Source organism: Pelophylax lessonae (genome assembly GCF_965119305.1).
Source record: "Pelophylax lessonae genome assembly, chromosome: 9".
Classification (NCBI taxonomy): Eukaryota; Metazoa; Chordata; class Amphibia; order Anura; family Ranidae; genus Pelophylax; species Pelophylax lessonae.
Window position 1 is genome coordinate 3,702,074 of NC_138776.1, and position 19,875 is coordinate 3,721,948.

Here is a 19,875-nt window from a genome sequence, read left to right on the forward strand (position 1 = left end):
TCAAGGGGTTACAAACACTTACATGAACAATTCTTGTCGTTAGCATGTACACAAGTCGCAATCCATATTAGCAGATCGCCTCCTCACCACAACTTCCTGGTCGTCTCAGGGACACCGGAAGTGACACTACTGGCTCCACCCAACGTGTTGTGTCACTTGTCACGTGACTTCCTCAGGGTAGCAATATCAAGATCCTAAAAAGGCGCAGCATGACCTGTAATGGGTCATAGAGTAAGGTGAGCGGGCATTGCACTTTATTTCTTGAACGTAGATTATGTTTTTCAGGTAGACTTTGACATTTTAGGAGTTTTTATGGGCGTTTATTACCAATATCCTCACTGTATATATGTATTGTTTCTCACTGAGCACATGTCTTCCCGGATTATTATATGTGATTCATATTTGTGTTGTTTAATATGATATCTATTAGAGTTTGATTGATTGTTATTGCTGAGCACTCCTTTTCCTTTATATACTTTGCTCCTTGTGCTGCTTCTCTCTCCCCCCCAGTCTGAGCTCTGCTGCACAGGGCTGATACCAGGTCAGATTCAGGTACTTACACAGGTATTGTCCCTCCCCCAGCCTAAAAGGAGAAGCAGCAGGATAAGCTCATCTATCCATCACTCTGCCCTCTCCTCCTGTCAGCATATTTCTGCACAGCTCCTTGTGCTGCTTGCTTCTCCCCCCCCCTCCCAGTCTGAGCTCTGCTGTACTGGGCTGATTTCAAGTCAGATTCAGTTACTTGGATTAAAAGAAAACCTTTAATGATGAATAATAATTACAGAACTCTATGAATTGGTGTAGTTTATATATCTGCTTGGAGTTCAGGTTTAGCCCACTGTACCGGTTCTTGTGTGGATGAGTGCATGGATGCTACAAAACATTCCCTGACAACTCCATGACATCATACATATAGGGGAGGAGGCAACCAATGGGTATACTTCTGTGGAGGATAGTCCAGGACAGGATTATAATCCAAGGTTTCCGATTTGGTGTAATACCTGCCCTTCTGGAAATGTAAGTTAGCTAAATAAATTCATGGAGACGTGGAGATCATAGAGATTTGGTTTTTTTTTTTTTTTATTTCCTGGGATGACGAGGTGGAGCAGGACAGTGAGCAGTTGCTTTGTACCTGTAGTAGTCTTCCTGCCCGGGGAGGGGCACTCCCTGCAGGGGATGATGGGCTTGCAGCCAGTGTTGTTGCTCCAGGGCCAGACGCTGGAGCTCCGCGGACTGCGCGTGCATGGCCTGCAGCTGGTGAGCAGCGGAGAGCGGGGCGGACAGGGAGGAAGGGAGGTCTCTGTAGGGGGAGGCTGACAGAAAGAGGAGACCGTCAGTTCATCTCATATCGGTACCACCAGAATGTTCAGATACTGCTTGGGTCTAGTCTACCGAAACATTAGAGGCGTGGCCTTTGGGGAATCTCTTACGCTGTCATTCGCACTGCATTCTGGGAGGAAGGGAAGGGGGGGTCACATGCTAAACCCATACCTGGAAGGACCACAAGCTAACAGTCAACCCATACCTGGAAAGACTATATGCTAACAGCTAACCCATACCTGGAAGGACCACATGCTAACAGCCAACCCATACCTGGAAGGACCACATGCTAACAGCCAACCCATACCTGGAAGGACCACAAGCGAACAGCTAACCCATACCTGGAAGGACTATATGCTAACAGCTAACCCATACCTGGAAGGACCACATGCTCACAGCTAACCCATACCTGGAAGGACCACCAGTTAACAGTCAACCCATACCCGGAAGGACCAAGAGCTAACAGCTAACCCATACCTGGAAGGACCAAGAGCTAACAGCTAACCCATACCTGGAAGGACCAAGAGCTAACAGCTAACCTATACTTGGAAGGACCACATACTAACAGCTAACCCATACCTGGAAGGACCACAAGCTAACAGCTAACCCATACCTGGAAGGACCACAAGCTAACAGTCAACCCATACCTGGAAGGACCACAAGCTAACAGCTAACCCATACCTGGAAGGACCACAAGCTAACAGCTAACCCATACCTGGAAGGACCACAAGCTAACAGTCAACCCATACCTGGAAGGACCACATATCTCCAAAGGTTCCAGCATACGAAGGTGAGTGGCAGGAGGTAAACCTTCACCATTATTGGGCTAAGTAATTGGGAGATTGGGAGACTTAAGATGACACTCTGCAGGGTATATATATATATATAAATATATATAATCCTCACCAAAAGGTGAAGAGACTTCTTTTATTTTTTTTTATCTGAATGCCCTGAGAGTGACCCCCCCCCCCCCCCATCCATCCTTCACTGTCTGGAGTGTTGGCTTGCCTGTGGAACCGCTGTGCTTGGCCTTCAGAAGCAGAGAGGAGGAAGCCCCAATGTCACCTCCAAGCTATAGATCGGAGTAAATAGAAGAAACGGAGCACCCAATGATCAGTTCAAAAAGTCAATACGACCTTTAGGCTGGAGTGTTTTTTTTTGGGCGTTTTGACGCACGCTTTTGTGTGTTTCTGTACAGCCTTTAGGGTTAAAGGAGGGTTAGGGTTACCGGCTAGGTTTAGAGCTCGAGGTTAGGGGTTAATTTATTTATTACATTATTATTAATATTTATTTATTAAAAATAAATTATTCATTTATCATTATTTTAACAATTTTTGTTTTTATTGTTTGTTTTGGTTACAGGTTATAGTTAGAGAATAATTGAGTTTTTTTTAATTTAGTTTATTTATTATTTATTCATTTATTTATTTATTTTTTTGGTTAGGGTTAAGAGTTAGGTTTAGGGATTAGGGTTTAATTTATTTTGCTTATTTTTAATTATTATTATTTATTTTCTTTATATTTATTTATTTTCATTGTTATTAATATTATTATTATTTGGTTAGCGGGTTAGGGGATTAATTCAATAACTTATATATTATTTATTTATTAATATGTATTAATTATTTATTTTATGAATATTATTATTTTATTTTATTTTATTTAATATTTATTTATTTATTATTAATATTATTATTATTATGTTAGCATAATTGATTTATATTATTATATTAATTTATATGTTCTTTATTTATTATTATGCATCATTTCTTTATTTTATTTATGATTATTATTTATTTTATTTAATATTTATTTATTCATTTAATATTATTTTCAATTTCAGTCCTTGAATTGAATGTAAATTATAGGGATGTGGAATGGATACAGTGGACAGAATTGACTACCAATCTTTTCATTTAATATTATTATAATTATAATTATTAATATTATTATTATTATTATTGGTCAGCGTCAGGGGGTTAGGAGTAAATTAATGAATTTATATATTATTTATTTACTATAATATATTATTTATTTATTTTATTTATGAATATTATTATTATTTATTTTATTTAATATTTATGTTTTCATGTATTATTATTATTTGGTTAACATTAGGGGGCTAGGGATTAATTAATTTATATATTATTTATTTACTAAAATATATTATTTATTTATTTTATTTATGAATATTATTATTATTAATTTGATTTAATATTAATGTTTTCATTTATTATTATTATTTGGTTAACATTAGGGGGCTAGGGATTAATTAATTAATTTATATATTATTTATTTACTATAATATATTATTTATTTATTTATTTTATTCATGAATATTATTATTATTTATTTTATTTAATATTTATGTTTTCATGTATTATTATTATTTGGTTAACATTAGGGGGCTAGGGATTAATTAATTTATATATTATTTATTTACTAAAATATATTATTTATTTATTTTATTTATGAATATTATTATTATTAATTTGATTTAATATTAATGTTTTCATTTATTATTATTATTTGGTTAACATTAGGGGGCTAGGGATTAATTAATTAATTTATATATTATTTATTTACTATAATATATTATTTATTTTTTTATTTTATTCATGAATATTATTATTATTTATTTTATTTAATATTTATGTTTTCATGTATTATTATTATTATTATTATTATTATTATTTGGTAACATTAGGGGGGTAGGGATTAATTCATTAATTTATATATTATTTATTTACTATAATGTTGATAAGTCTTGATAAGCGCCCCCCGAACGCCCTATCCGCGTTTGCGGTGCGGTTGACATGTGGTTTTGGCACGTTAAAGCTGCACCACAAACATCTATTATTAACTGTAATGTACTGCTACGCTGCAACCCCACTGACGACCGATCCGTGACCGCATGCCGATGTGGTCGCCGCGCGTTACTATAGACTTGAATGGAAGGAGTTGAAGCTCTTCAACTCCTTTAAAAACTCAACACGAGACTTCATATTTAAAGGGACGCGACGCTAAGGCTTCATGTTTTGATTATGGGACCACCACTGTGTGCTGCCCATTGTATCATTTGCATAGGCGTTTGAGGGGGCAAATCCCTTCTTCCCCCACTCTTCATGCAGAGCTCAATGGCTTTGTTGATGGCCTTGGTGGCAACGCCACCACACAGCCATGGAGCTCTGCATGCTTCCGGTTCAACCAATCAGATGTTTGTTTGGGAGATTTTGATACAGGAAGCAATCAAGCCCTGTTAAAGCGGGAATTTTTGGACCCCCCGAAAGAAGAATAAAGACTTGATGGACTTTTGAACTGATGATTGGGCGTTCTGTTTCTTCTGTTCATGTGATCTTCTGCAGGACATTTCTCCCACTTCGTGTTTTCTGAGATCTACTCAACATCCACCAATATCAACTTGCATTCGAAGAAATCTGAGCATCCAGTCCATGCCTCCATTTTTCATTTTGTTTTATTCCCATCACCATGTGACAATGCTGGGCAAATCGTCAAGCACCAGTGTGTTGACCCCATGCTAGGCACACCCAGGCATTTACTCCACCTTGGTTAGGTTCACCTCCGCCTCTCGTATTATAATTCGAGGAACAGCAGTTGCCCACCAAGCTGGAATTTTCATGAAACTTTCTTGAACACCACCACCGTGCAAGCTCATCGCACCGACGCGTTTCACCTCTGAGGGCTTTAACCACTTGCCACCCATAGGACATCACATGACTTCCTAGGGTTTCAGTGGTTTTACTGGGATGACATCATCCCGGTATCAAAATGTTCAGCTGGTAATTCCCTTTGCAGTAGCAGTGGTTCCATTGGCTATAAAGCCACTCAATCACTTCTACAGACGGTGGAAGGAGGTGCCCTCCCTCCCGCTGCCGCCCCCACCCTTCCTGGGGCTCGCCCGGGACCTCATTGACCAGTAAAAAAGACCCAAAAAGACACCAAAAAAGACTCCAAATCTCTCCTTTACCTAGAGCCCCACGATTTCAAACCTGCATTTTAGTGTGGGTTCATGCACAGCTGTCTATTAAAATTTCCCCCGAAGTCACCAAAAGTAGTGCAGGAACTACTTTTGGAAATCGGTGCGGCGCCACAAAGTCGGCATCGCACTGATTGGGACAGTGCCGTTGCCGGCAATAGGCTGCGATTTGACAGCCTATTTGTTATCTTTTGCTCTTAAAAAAAATAATTGATTGCTTCCAGTCTGGACAGGAAGTGAAAGCATGATGTCGTTCCAGTCCTCCAAAACCATAGAGGCGATCAGAGACAATGTAGTCTTTGATTGCCTCTGTGACCAGCACCGTCCGATCATTTCTCAGGTGAGCCGCCTGTATCGGTTAGCCCAAGAAATACCGGGAGGCAGGGGGGGTTTGGTTGGGTGGTACCTCCTGCCGCTAATGAGCCACTGCCTGAAAAACAACTTCAAAGCCGCAACATATATACAGCATCTCACAAAAGTAAGTACACCCCTCCCATTTTTGTAAATATTTTATTCTATCTTTTCATATGACAACACTAAAGAAATTAGACTTTGCTACAATGTAAAGTAGTGAGTGTACAGCTTGTATAACAGTGTAAATTTGCTGTCCCCTCAAAATAACTCAACACACAGCCATTAATGTCTAAACCGCTGGCAACAAAAGTGAGTACACCCCTAAGTGACAATGTCCAAATTGGGCCCAAAGTGTTAATATTTTATGTGGCCGCAATTATTTTCCAGCACTGCCTTAACCCTCTTGGGCATGGAGTTCACCAGAGCTTCACAGGTTGTCACTGGAGTCCTCTTCCCCTCCTCCATGATGACATCACAGAGCTGGTGGATGTTAGAGACCTTGCTCTCCTCCACCTTCTGTTTGAGGATGCCCACAGATGCTCAATAGGGTTTCGGTCTGGAGACATGCTTGGTCAGTCCATCACCTTTACCCTCAGCTTCTTTAGCAAGGCAGTGGTCGTCTTGGAGGTGTTTGGGGTCGTTATGTTGGAATATTGCCCTGCGGCCCAGTCACTGAAGGGAAGGGTTCATACTCTGCTTCAGTATGTCACAGTACATGTTGGCATTCATGGTTCCCTCAATGATCTGTAGCTCCCAAGTGCCGGCAGCACTCATGCAGCCCCAGACCATGACACTCCCACCACCATGCTTGACTGTAGGGAAGACACACTTGTCTTTGTACTCCTCACCTGGTTGCCCCCACACACGCCTGACACCATCTGACCCAAATAAGTTTATCTTGGTCTCATCAGACCACAGGAGATGGTTCCAGTAATCCATGTCCTTAGTCTGCTTGTCTTCAGCAAACTGTGGGCTTTCTTGTCCATCATCTTTAGAAGAGGCTTCCTTCTGGGATGAGAGCCATGCAGACCAATTTGATGCAGTGTGTGGCGTATGGTCTGAGCACTGACAGGCTGACCCCCCACCCCTTCAACCTCTGCAGCAATGCTGGCAGCACTCATACGTCTATTTCCCAATGACAACCTCTGGATATGACGCTGAGCACGTGCACTCAACTTCTTTGGTGGACCATGGTGAGGCCTGTTCTGAGTGGAACCTGTCCTGTTATACCGCTGTATGGTCTTGGCCACCGTGCTGCAGCTCAGTTTCAGGGTCTTGGCAATCTTCTTATAGCCTAGGCCATCTTTATGTAGAACAACAATTATTTTTTCAGATCCTCAGAGAGTTCTTTGCCATGAGGTGCCATGTTGAACTTCCAGTGACCAGTATGAGAGAGTGAGAGCGATAACACCAAATTTACCACACCTGCTCCCCATTCACACCTGAGACCTTGTAACACTAACGAGTCACATGACACCGGGGAGGGAAAATTGCTAATTGGGCCCAATTTGGACATTGTCACTTAGGGGTGTACTCACTTTTGTTGCCAGCGGTTTAGACATTAATGGCTGTGTGTTGAGTTATTTTGAGGGGACAGTAAATTTACACTGTTATACAAGCTGTACACTCACTACTTTACATTGTAGCAAAGTGTCATTTCTTCAGTGTTGTCACATGAAAAGATAGAATAAAATATTTACACAAATGTGAGGGGTGTACTCTATTTTGTGAGATACTTTTTATACATTGCGGTCTTGAAGTGGTTAAAGTCAGAAGTCCCTATCTGCATGCTTGTTTCAGGTCGGTGACTGGAAGTACTGAAGCCTGAGGGTCAGCATTAGGAATGAGTCTTTGTTCGGAACGGAAGCCAACTGTCGTTCTTGGTTCAGTGAGCAGCTGGTGGGGTCTTCTCTGCACCTGATGATGATCAAAGATGGTCATGACATCATTGACCTAATATGGCCATGTTTACTATTCAAGCCTACAATGTGATGGGTTATTGCCCTTAAAGTCCCACACCCAAGGGGAACTCCCTTTCCAGTTTCATAATTTTAGGGATGTTGGCAATACCCATCCAAGCCACCAGATCCAAAAACCTTTACTAATATGGCCACATGACCATGTGACGTCAATGATGTTGACCTCATGTGACCGTGGCCAAGAATAGAAACAACAAAATATACTCAAAAACAGATATACCAGAAGAGCTCATTGAACCCAATAATCACAGACTCGGAAGGATTTACAGAACTAGGAGACCACTCCAGGATCTCAATTGACTAAAGCAGGGGTCTTCAAACTATGGCCCTCCAGTTGTTCAGGAACTACAATTCCGTCATGCCTAGTCATGTTCTGTGAATGTCAGAGTTTTTCAATGCCTCATGGGATGTGTAGTTCCGCAACAGCTGGAGGGCCGTAGTTTGAGGATCCCTGGACTAAAGTGTCTCGAAGGGCAAACCTTTTTCATCAGAGCTAAGTAAACTCTGAAGGCCATATTAGGTCAATACATGAGTTTAACGTCATTGACCCAACATGACCATATGGCCATATTAGGTCAACGAAACCCCAAGAATCCTAGCACCTTTGTAGTGTCAGCTGAGGAATTCCCCACTGGCTGCTCATTGGACCAGAAATGACAGTTGGCTTCGGGGGTTGAGACCCCAACCCAGTTCCGAACAAACACAAGTTCATTCTTTAGTTAGTGGGACAGTCAGGACTTGCAGTTAAAAAGTATCTAAGGTGGCTTCCATCTGTCTCTTTAAGGAAGCTATAAGCAATGGCAGCCTCCTATCTTCTCTCATGACGGGTTCCCTTTAATATTGCCTTTCCAATATTCTCTCAAACCTTGAACAGGGTCACTTTGTAAGTAAAAGCATATCTGGTAAAAGAGAAGGAATAGACTTACCTTTCCCGGTGGCCCACCACCTCTTAGCTGTTCCCCAGCTGTCCAGAGTGTGAAGAATACCAGCTCCCCCCCACTGCACACAATGGTTTCTCCGGCCGGTTCTATATGTTCATACAAGCCAGCAGAACCACTAGATATGTGCAGATCGTTTCGGCCCGTATCGGGAATTTTTGGTTATTTAGGGATTCAGATGTATCCAAATCTCCAAATGAAATATTAATAAATTTAGTTGAAATTTGTTTATTATCATTTCGGATATTTGTTTTCTAACAAATTCGGAAATGCTATGTTACTAATTTTTTTTCGTGGATTCGTTTGCGGAAATTCATTTAGTTTAATTTAGTTTACTTTTGTTTATTAATTTCCTAACGAATTAGAAATTTTCGGAAGCGATTCCAATTTGGTTTGGTTGATAAATGATCAACCGATTTGAATACTGTGTGAAGAATAGCTGATTGTAAAGAATCCGGTACTCCATACTTATTCACATGGGGGGGGGGGGATTTGAAGGCCCCCCTTGTTGAAGGAGGCCTCCAGATTTTGATAAGTCACCCCCACAACCACTGGGCCAGGGTTGTGGGGAAGAGGCCCTTGTCCCCGTCAACATGGGGAAAAGCCCCTTTTGAGGGAGGGGCAGAGCCTCCCCTGCCCCAAAGCACCCCCACCCAATGTTGACATCATGTGGCCTGGAATGGGGGGGGGGGGTTGTTGCTCACTCGTCCCCCCCCCTTTTCATGACCTGCCAGGCTTCATGCTCGGATAAGGGTCTGGCATGAATTTTGGGGGGAACTCCATACCGTTTAAAAAAAAAAAGTTGGCGTGAAGTTCCCCTTAAAATTTATATCAGACCCGAAGGGCCTGGTATGGATTGGAGGGGACCCCACGCCGGTTTTCTTTTAATTTTGCTGTTGGGTTCCCCTAAAAATCCAGACCCGAAGGGCCTGGTATGAATTGGGGGGGACCCCATGCCATTTTTTCTTTTATTTTTGGCACGGGGCTCCCCTTAAAATCCAAACCAGACCCAAAGGGCCTGCATGTATTAGAGGGGACCCCACGTCTTTTTTTTTCTTATAATTTTGGTGTGGGGTTCCCCTAAAAATCCAGACCCGAAGGGCCTGGTATGCATTGGGGGACCCCACGCCTTTTTTTATTTTAATTTTGGCGTGGGGTTCCCCTTAAAATACAAACCAGACCTGAAGGGCCTGGTATGGATTGGGGGGGACCCCATGCCTTTTTTCTTTTAATTTTGGTTTTGGGTTCCCCTAAAAATCCAGACCCGAAGGGCCTGGTATGAATTGGGGGGACCCCACGCCATTTTTTCTTTTATTTTTGGCATGGAGTTCCCCTTAAAATCCAAACCAGACCCGAAGGGCCTGGCATGTATTAGGTGGGACCCCACATCATTTTCTTCTTTTAATTTTGGTATGGGTTTCCCCTAAAAATCCTGACCCAAAGGGCCTGATATGAATGGGGGGGGGACCCCACGCAATTTTTTCTTCTCATTTTGGTGTGGGGTTCCCCTAAATAGTCAGACCCAAAGGGCCTGGCATGTATTGGGGGGACCCCATGCTGTTTTGTAAAAATTTTGGTGTGGTGTTCTTAAAATCCAGACCCAACGGGCCTGGTATGGATTTGGGAGGGGACCCCATGCTGTTTTTCTTCTGCATTTTTCATTGCTGCATTCTTTTGTATACATTCAGCTGTCAGTGGGGAAGTCCGCTGGCAGCTGATGAGTCATCGGTTGTTAAGGACGAGGCGGATGGCTTCCCAGCAACCAGCAATTCTTCACACAGAATTCCAATTGGTTGATCATTTTTCGACTGATCTGAATTCTAATTGTTCTGAAAATTTGGAATTCATTAGACGATTAATAAACGAAACAAAATTGAATTAAACGACTTCGTAAACAAATCAACAAAACAAAATCAGTAACGTAATTAATTTATCCGAAATGAAACAAATGTTTCTGTTCTGCACATGTCTGAGCACCACAGCGTGTGGCAGAGGAGACGGCAGTTGGATTTATCCCACTAGTTGAACACTTTTAGCAGCTGGGGAGCAGCACTTCCACAAAGAGACCGCTGGACAGGTAAGTACTCCCTCTCTCTTCTAACCAGTGACCCCCATCCTGACACTTTACCCTCTTTAGTTGTGGCAGCTTAATTGCCCCAAACTCGTAGATGGTGCTTCCTACCATCACTCACCGAATATCTGCTGCCGGAGGACATCACTGTCATGCAAAGGGTGGGGGATCAGCGGGTTGGGCAGAGCGGCTGCCGGGTACGGGATCCGTGTGAGGTGGGACCCCGATGTGAGCGGATCCATCAACGGGTGAACGGCGGCAGAAGCTAAAAGACAGACAGGCAGAGTGTAAGGAGAAACCACGCCACATCCTTCCTGAGTACCCCCCCCCCCCCCCCCAGAATGTTACAATGGACCCTTCAGTAACTTGCGGCATGAATACATTTGTAACATAATATAAAGCAAAAGTATCAATTTCCAAAAAAAAAAAAAAAAGCTCCACCCTTTATCATGATCGCAGTCCTTGAGCTCCAATATAGGGCCTAGGCTGCGATGATGTCATCAGTCTGCTGCAGGCAGCAGGAAGCATTTCCCTAGTCTCCCCTCCCCAAGGGATCAGACTGTAACTTTGTAGCAATTCCTAAACAAAAATGGCACCGAACTTCTGGAGAGAAAAGCAGATGAAGGCAGTCGCAGGGAGTGCTGTAAACTCTGCGAAAGGTAATAATAGTTGGAAGCAGGCCTGGTATGGCCATAAGGCTCTCCAGCCCCCTAGTGCTCACCCCCCGTGCTTTCAGGCTCCCCCAAGTGCTCTCTGGCCCCCCAGGGCTCTCCGGCCCCCCCAATTCTCTCCAGCCCCCCCTCTTGTGCTCTCCAGCCCCCCAGTGCTCTCTGGGCCCCCCTTTACTCTCTAGGCCCCTGAGCTCTCCACCCCCTTGTGCTCTTAGGCCCCCCTGTGCTCTCACCCCCCCCCCCATGCTCTTAGACCCTCTCTAGTGCTCTCCAGGCCCAGTGCTCTCTGACCCCCCCCCCCAGTGCTCTCCAGCCTCCCCATGTTCTCCAGCCCCCCATGCTCTTAGGCCCCCCTGTGCTCTCCACCCCCCCCCCAGTGCTCTCAAGCCCCCCCTGTGCTCTCTGGCCCCCTCTAGTGCTCTCTGCCCCCTGTGCTTTTTGGCCCTCCATTATCTCTCCCCCCTCATGGCCTCCGGCCCCCGAGCTCCCAGTCCCCTCAGTGTTCTCCAGCCTTCACTGTGCTCTCCGGCCCCCCAGTGCTCTCCGACCCCCCCCCCAGTACTCTCTGCCTCCCTTGTGCTCTCGACCCCCCCCCCCTAGTGCTCTCTGCCCCCCTGTGCTCTTCACTCCCCCCCCCATGTTCTCTGCCCCCATGCCTCCCAGTAAATATGTCATAGGCTGCTCAGTCTAAAATGCCCTAGCCTATTTTTTATCCCAGTCGGGGCCTGCTTGGAAGTGTAGTTTCATTGGCTCCTGTCTAAATTGTCCCTAGTATGTGTTTGTATAAATGTGAGTTAGGGACCTTAGAATTGTAAGCTCCTGGGGGCAGGGACTGATGTGAATATACAATATGTATGTAAAGAGTTGTGTAAATTGTCAGCCCTATATAAGTACCTCTAATAATAATATTACGTGTTAGCGCTCACACACACAGGCTTAGAAATGATTGAAGGATCTTGCTGGCATATTTTAAAGGTGCAAAAAGGGTAGAGAGGGGGCGCCAACTAAGTGCAGCATTAAAAAGATACATTTATTGAGGAAAACAATACTACACTTAGTTGGCGCCCCCACTCTCCCCTTTTTTTTCCATTTCAGAGATCTATGTCCTGGGAGCTGCCTTAAGTACCGCATACATTCACTATATGAACCAGGACCACATAACCATTATTTACACTTTGAACTGATTCACAACTAGTTGTCTCCCTTATGGTTTCCTGGACATTTTATTATGGTGTTCCTTGTTTTTATTAACATTGGGCTGAAGGTTCATTATCCTTTCTTTTTGAGACCAGGGTACAGTAAATTCGTCCAAAACCTCCCTGTCCCCAACGCACGCAATAAAAGTAAAGGAGTACATACTATGTATTGAAATGCTGGAAAGGCCTAGATGGGACTTCTGGAGGGAGTTAGGGGGACTTTGTAGTATTTTAGCAGGCATTGGTGTCCTTGTAGGGGGGGGGTGAGGGATTTAGGGATCTCTTCAGGAAGCTGGGGGCTTTGCAGGGTCACTGTGGGAGTTTGTTGGAGGTTGGGGGCACTATGGGGAGGTGAAGGCTCTACAGCAAGCAAGAGGGCACTGTAGATGACTGAGTGGCATTGAGGGTGATTGGGGGGCACTGTGGGAAGTTGGGAGGCACTGTGGAGGCTGAGGGTTCTCAGGGGGCCTGGGGTTGCAATGGAAGGTTGAACGGCACTGCAGGCTACCTTGGGAGGTTCTGTTGTAGGTTGGGGGACCTGCAGCTATCTTAAGGCATAGTAGGAGGGAGGCCGTGGCTGGGCCCGTTTCTTGGGAACTAGGCCTAGGCAGAGTGGGCAAAAACCAGAGTGTAGGATAAGTACATTTTTACCTTTCTGTATACATTAGTACATGTACAATTTACATCAGTTATTAAGAGAAATAAACAAAATTAGGTTCTCCGTTTTCTATCTAGAGCAGCCTTTCTCATTCTTTTCAACACAGAGGAACCCTTAAAATTACTTTCTGGTCTCAGGGAACACCTGCCTTAAATTAGGAAGAATGCTTATTACACTTGTTGTCACTGGGAAGAATTACCCCCTTACAGATAGCTAAAAAGATGGGGGAACTTATTTGAGAGGCAGAAGTTGCTCATTGCTCAAGAAACCTCTGGAACCTCTGGAGAAACTCTAGGCCCCCTGAGAAACCCTTTTAGGCCCCCTGAGAGCCCTCAACCTCCACAGTGCCTCCCCCAACCTCCCACAGTGCCACCCAACCTCCCATAGTGGCCTTCAGTGCCCCTCATTTTCCCAGAGTGCCCCCAGCCCCCCTGAGAGTCCTCAGCCTTCACAGTGCCTCCCCAAACCTCTCACAGTGCCACCCAACATTCTATAGTGGCCTGCAGTGCCCCTCATTTTCCTACAGTGCCCCCAGGCCCCCTGAGAGCCCTCAGCCTCCACAGAGCTTCCCCCAACCTCCCACAGTGCCACCCAACCTTCCATAGTGGCCTGTAGTGCCCCTCATTTTTCCACAGTGCTCCCAGGCCTCTGAGAGCCCTCAGCCGCCACAGTGCCTCCCCAAACCTCCCACAGTGCCACCCAACCTTCCATAGTGGCCTTCAGTGCCCCTCATTTTCCCACAGTGCCCATAGCCCCCCTGAGAGCCCTCAGCCTTCACAGTGCCTCCCCAAACCTCTCACAGTGCCACCCAACATTCTATAGTGGCCTGCAGTGCCCCTCATTTTCCTACAGTGCCCCCAGCCCCCCTGAGAGCCCTCAGTCTCCACAGAGCTTCCCCCAACCTCCCACAGTGCCACTCAAACTCTCATAGTGGCCTGCAGTGCCCCTCATTTTCCCACAATGCTCCCTGGCCCCCTGAGACCTCTCATCCTCCACAGTGCCACCTACTGTATTTTATTGTCCTCTGAATACTCCCAACTTTTGCAATTGTTGACCACTTCTTGGTGATGTGGTGCCAGGACCCATCAATCAGCAAAACCACCCAGGGCCGGATCTAGGCGGTGCTGGGGTGTGCTGTGCCCCCCAGATTTTAGTTGTTTCCCCCCCCCCCCAGGTCTCTGAGAGTGCATCCATTGATCCATGAGCCAGCCTGATGGGGACAATTGATGTAAGGGGGCACTTTAATGGGGACACCTGATATAAGGGGCACTCTGATGAGGACACCTGATGTAAGGGGGCTCTTTTGATGAGGACACATGATGTAATGGGGCATTCTGAGGGGACACCTGATGTAAGGGGGCACTCTGAGGGAACACCTGATGGAAGGGGGCACTCTGAGGGAACACCTGATGGAAGGGGGCACTCTAAAGGGACATCTGATGTAAGGGGGCACTCTGAAGGAACACCTGATGTAAGGGGGCACTCTGAGGGGACACCTGATGTAAGGGGGCACTCTGAATGGACATCTGATGTAAGGGGGCACTCTGAAGGGACATCTGATGTAAGGGGGCACTCTGAAGGAACACCTGATGTAAGGGGGCACTTTGATGGGACACCTGATGTAAGGGGGCACTCTGAATGGACATCTGACGTAAGGGGGCACTCTGAAGGGACACCTGATGTAAGGGGGCACTCTGATGGGGACACCTGATGTAAGGGGGCAGTCATAATGTAAAGGGGGATGTAATAGTGTTTCCCATATGTGTGATAGGCTGTCAGTGACTCACACAGAGTGTTGACATTATGCACCCTCACTTTTTTCCAGCACCCCCAGATCATATAGGCTAGATCTGGCCCTGATTAATACTTCATTTTTTTTTTTTTTACATGATGGGGACACCTGATGTAAGGGGGCACTCTGATGGGGACACCTGATGTAAGGGGGCACTCTGATGGGGACACCTGATGTAAGGGGGCACTCTGATGGGGACGTCTATTTTGCCCAAAAAAGTAACATTTTGCATTTTCCCACCTAATAACCAAAAATGAGCAATAATTAGCCGCATATTTTTGGATTTACTATGGAAAGAAGACAAGAAGATACCTCCCTATTGAAGAAGGCATTACTGGTTTAAGGAGGGCTTTTTGTTTCCTTGGGTCATTCCATCATTTTTGTATTTTATAAAGTGTAAAGTAGAACTTCCATTTTACCTGCATGGATGGCGTCCTGCTGGTGCAGGTGTAGGTGTGAGTGAATATGCGAGTGCTGATGATGGTGAGGGGTCACGTTCAGCATCTGAAGCCTGGTCAGGGGATCTCCACTCAAAGCCGCCACTCTTTCGGCGTGTTGTCGTTCTGCGGCAAGGCGCTCGGCATAGGATAGTTCCCCTCGGGCCCCTCCTGCTGCCCCGCCAGCTCCTGGTCCGCCCCCGGGCCCTGCGCCGGTGGCCCCCAATGCCAGCCTTTCCCTTTCGAGGGCATGTTGGTGGGAGTGCTGCCCATGGTGGTAAGGGAAGGCCGGGTGCAGTCCCATCTGAGGAGGTACTCCGGCAGTTGAGGGAGGTGGTTGAGGAGGAGGGGGGTGATGTGGTGGTGGCGGCGGTGGAAGAGGCAGGGTCGTTGGGTGAAGCGGGTCCAGCTCTCCGGGTTTGACTTCATATCCGGGTTTCAGCCTCTCTCGTAGTTCCCGTTCTGCACGAGATGGATCGCTGGCAAAGACGGCAGGCAGATTGTAGGCAAGCAGCGGGTCTCCGAGGGGCAAGTAAAAGGGGTGATGTGGGGGGTGACCGGGCTGGGGTGCTCGTCCAGCTGGCGACAGTACATGGGGGCGAGCGTATTCGCTCAGTGTGCGGAGAGCTGGGGTGTCAGGACCCAAGTAAGGGGGCACGGCTGCCACGGCTCCTGGTGGCTCAAAGTGAGGTGGGCGTGAGGGAGCAGAAGACGGGGAGGGCAAAGCCAAGGAAGGGTGATGGGGAGGCGGCTGCGGGCACAGCTGGGGGCAGTCGTGAGGGCGAGAGTCCATTTTCTGAAAAAGACATAAAAAAACCTTTTATCAATTTTTTTTTTCTACATGAAGACCTGAATGAAAGATTACCCCCAAAATCAGCCATGAACCACCAAAACTTCCAAAAATTTGGAGCTGAGCAACTCAGAAAGGCCAGTTTACTTTCCATTCACTTCTATATATTTATCCTGAAGCCAGATTCAGCAGGGCTTACACTGTGTTTCTGGGCGGCACTGCAGGCTCGGTTCACACATGTCCGGTGCAAATTTTTGGAACTGTCGGCCATGGGCAACATGACATTATCTGGTTATTAAGCAGCGGGCCGAGAAGCTGGCCGCCGCATCCTTAACAACAAATTACTCATTAGCTGTCAGCAGGTTTCCCCGCTGACAGCTGAATTAAAAAAAAACCCCATTGCTGCCAATAAGAAATTGTGAAAAAAAAACGGCGTGCCCCCTTCCCTCCAATCCATACCCGACCCTAAGGTCTGGTATGGATTTGGAGGGGAACCCCCACACCAAATTTTTTTAAATAAATGGCCTGGGGTCCCCTTCAAAATCCATACCAGACCCTTATCTGAGCATGCAGCCTGGCAGGCCAGGAAAAGGAGGGGGGCAAACGTGTGCCCCCTCCTCCTAAACCATACCAGACTACATGTCCTCAACATAGGGGTGCTCTGGGGCAGGGGAGGCTATGCCCCCCCAACCCCAAAGCACCTTGTCCCCATGTTGATGGGGACAAGGGCCTCTTCCCCGCAACCCTGGCTGGTGGTTGTGGGAGTCTGCGGGAAGGGGGCTTATCAGAATCTAGAGGTCACCTTTAACAAAGGGAACCCCAGATCGCACCCCCCCCCCCCATGTGAATGTATATAGGTTACATAGTAGCAAAAAAGTATCAAAAATAAAAACACAGAGACAGTTTTTGAACATTTCTTTATTAACACCTTGGTGCCAAGCGCACGCAAATATTGGCGTGCGGGTCGGCGGCCAGACTTGGCGCCGAGCGGCTTCATAGTTGCATGCAATAGCGCCTACGGAGCTGTGCGCCCTGCTTACTCCCAAGATAGTGACCGGCGGCGGCTCACGGAAAGCTCCCGATTGGTGCTTGCGATTAGGAGTTTTCTGATTATGTGACTGCTGTGACAGCCAATCACGGCAGTCACGTGATCACAAGCCCTGCCTCCCGGTGGAAGCCAGCGCCAAGGGGTTAAAAAACTAAAACAAAGCCCCCCCCGATGTAGATCCATCTAAAATCACGATGCCCCCTGCACTGCTGACACGAAGACAAAAATAAAAAAGCCCTGCTCATGTCGAAGGCTCCTGCCGTCTGCCTGCTCCACTGTCTGATAATTCTTAAGAAGCTAAAGGGCGGGGCCACCCGGTGACGTCATCTGGTGGCAGCACCCCCTTGTGACATCACCAACCCAGTCACATGTCAGGCACCATGCTCAGATAAGGGTCTGGTATGGATTTTTGGGGGGACCCCACACCTTTCTTTTAGTTTTGGCGTGAGAATTCCCCTTAAAATCCATACCAGACCCGAAAGGAGACCCCACCCTGTTTTTTTTTCCCGGATCATATTCACGTTAATAACCGATCAGATGTGTGATTTAGATATGTTCCCATAGAAGGCAATGAGCCTGGAATTTGCACCTGAACCACACTGCAGTGCTCAGAAAACGCACAGGGCTCTTTTTAAATTCTCGCACTGTCGCTGCACCACATATATGTGAGCCGTCTCCATAGAAAGCTGGTTTGCTTCACATGTCATGCGAATCAAATGCGGTTCAAAACGCATTCCAATTCGCATATATGTGAACGGAGCCTTAACATGGAAATCTATGCTGTGCAACCTCCCTCTCATTCTCCACTAGGCAAGAGCAATAATTTTCTGATCAACTCTGAGTTGCAGCTCCTGACATATCTGAACTCTCTATAACCTTCCTAAGAACCCAAGCTGTCCAACCAGGCCTCACGAAACCTGACATTATGAGGTCTATTTATAAAACGTTTGATGGGCGAATGTTGAACACATTCCTGCATACTGCACAAATTCTGGCCATAATTTCTCTAATAGAGTAATCCCTATGATCATTAGCGCCATCCAGAGGCCAAAATGTGGTATTGTTTTCTGAAATACCTCAATAAGAAAACATACCACATTTTGGTCACTAGATGGCGCTAGCAATTATAGGGATTACTCTATTAGGGCTCGTTTACATTTGCTTCAAAATGTGGGATTGGACATGTTTTTTTTTAAAGCACTCTATAAGCCAATCAAAGCCCCTGTCACTAAATAAAATGGTGACCTTACAGTCCTTGTCACACGTAGTGTTTGCTTTGCTTCAAAAAGGATCCCCATGTCACTTTCCTGGCGCTTCAAAGTGTCTCCAAAGCCTCCAAGGAAGTTTATGACAACACTTCTGAGGTTATGAGATATCCCAGGATGCACTGTGAAACTAACAAGCCAACCAGAAGGACATCCTCAGCAGTCACTTTTTGTTCATGTGTATATATATATATATATCCTGGGGGTGTCTGGTGCAGACGTCACATCTGATGTGCAGCATGGAGCAGCAGGAAGGTAAGCGGGGGTCCGGACTCGAGCAGAGCAACTAGCAGAAGGCACACATGGTGTGCAACATGGGAATGCTATAGTGGAAGGTGAGCAGGGACCAGAGAGAGGACTGAGCAGCAGAGGATCAGCAGAGCTGGGGGACCAAAGCAGGAGAAACTGGCAGATGTCACACATGGTGAGCAGTAAGCGAGCAATATAGTCTAAAGTGAGCAGGGACCAGAGAGAGAGAGAAAAGGATCAGAAACCCATAGGAGTAGCAGAGCTGGGGGTTACTATTGAGTGGAGGATCAGCAGAGCTGGGGGTACTACTGAGTGGGGGATCAGCAGAGCTGTGGGTTACTACTGAGTAGGGCATCAGCAGAGCTGGGGGTACTACTGAGTGGGGGATCAGCAGAGCTGGGGGTACAACTGACTAGGGCATCAGCAGAGCTGGGGGTTGCTACTGAGTGGGGGATCAGCAGAGCTGGGGCTACTACTGAATAGGGGATCTGCTGAGTGGGGTACTAATAAGCTGGGGTTCTCCTGGACCCCTTTAAAACAAATAGGAAGCCAACACACACAGGGCATTTGCCAAGCTTCATTATGCTTAAATAAAAACATCACCGAAGCATCAAAAGCAATTTCAGACAGTAGGCGCTTCAACAAGGTGAGCGGGGTCTGGACTAGAGCGGAGCAACTAGCAGAGGTGCACGTGGTGTGCAACATGGAAACGCTATAGTGGAAGGTGGACCAGAGAGAGAGCACTGAGTGACAGAGGATCAGCAGAGCTGGGTGGGGGGGCAGGGCAGGAGAAACTAGCAGATGTCACACGTGGTGAGCAGCGTGGAGGCAATATAGTCTGAGGTGAGCAGGGCCAAAGGGAGAGGAGGATCAGAACTGAGATGAGCAGCAGAGCCCGGGGGTTACTACTAAGTTAGTGAGCAGCAGACTTGGGGGTTACTACTGAGTGGTAGATCAGCTGAACTGGGGGTACTACTGAATGGGAGATAAGCAAAGCTGGGGGTTACCACTGAATGGGAGATCAGCGGAGCTGGAGGTTATTACTGAGCGGGGGATCAGCTGAGCTGTGGGTTACTACTGAGTGGGGGATCAGCAGAGCTGGAGGTACTA

The 19,875-nt window shown here is 46.4% G+C and overlaps 1 protein-coding gene across 3 annotated transcripts in view; it reads right to left on the minus strand.

Moving 5' to 3' along the window:
- Positions 1–19,875, minus strand: part of ATN1 (atrophin 1) — an 83,739-nt gene that overhangs the window by 9,870 nt on the left and 53,994 nt on the right. For 2 of the 3 annotated variants that reach the window (XM_082267372.1, XM_082267371.1), the window contains exons 7-9: positions 15,396–16,209; positions 10,781–10,924; positions 739–1,313 (exon numbers count right to left, since the gene is read on the minus strand). In XM_082267372.1, the coding sequence (XP_082123498.1) occupies positions 1,081–1,313; positions 10,781–10,924; positions 15,396–16,209 (1,191 nt within the window). In that variant the 3' untranslated portion in view covers positions 739–1,080. Of the gene's footprint in view, positions 1–738; positions 1,314–10,780; positions 10,925–15,395; positions 16,210–19,875 lie in introns of those variants that run through there. The other variant, XM_082267373.1, reaches the window with a different exon arrangement.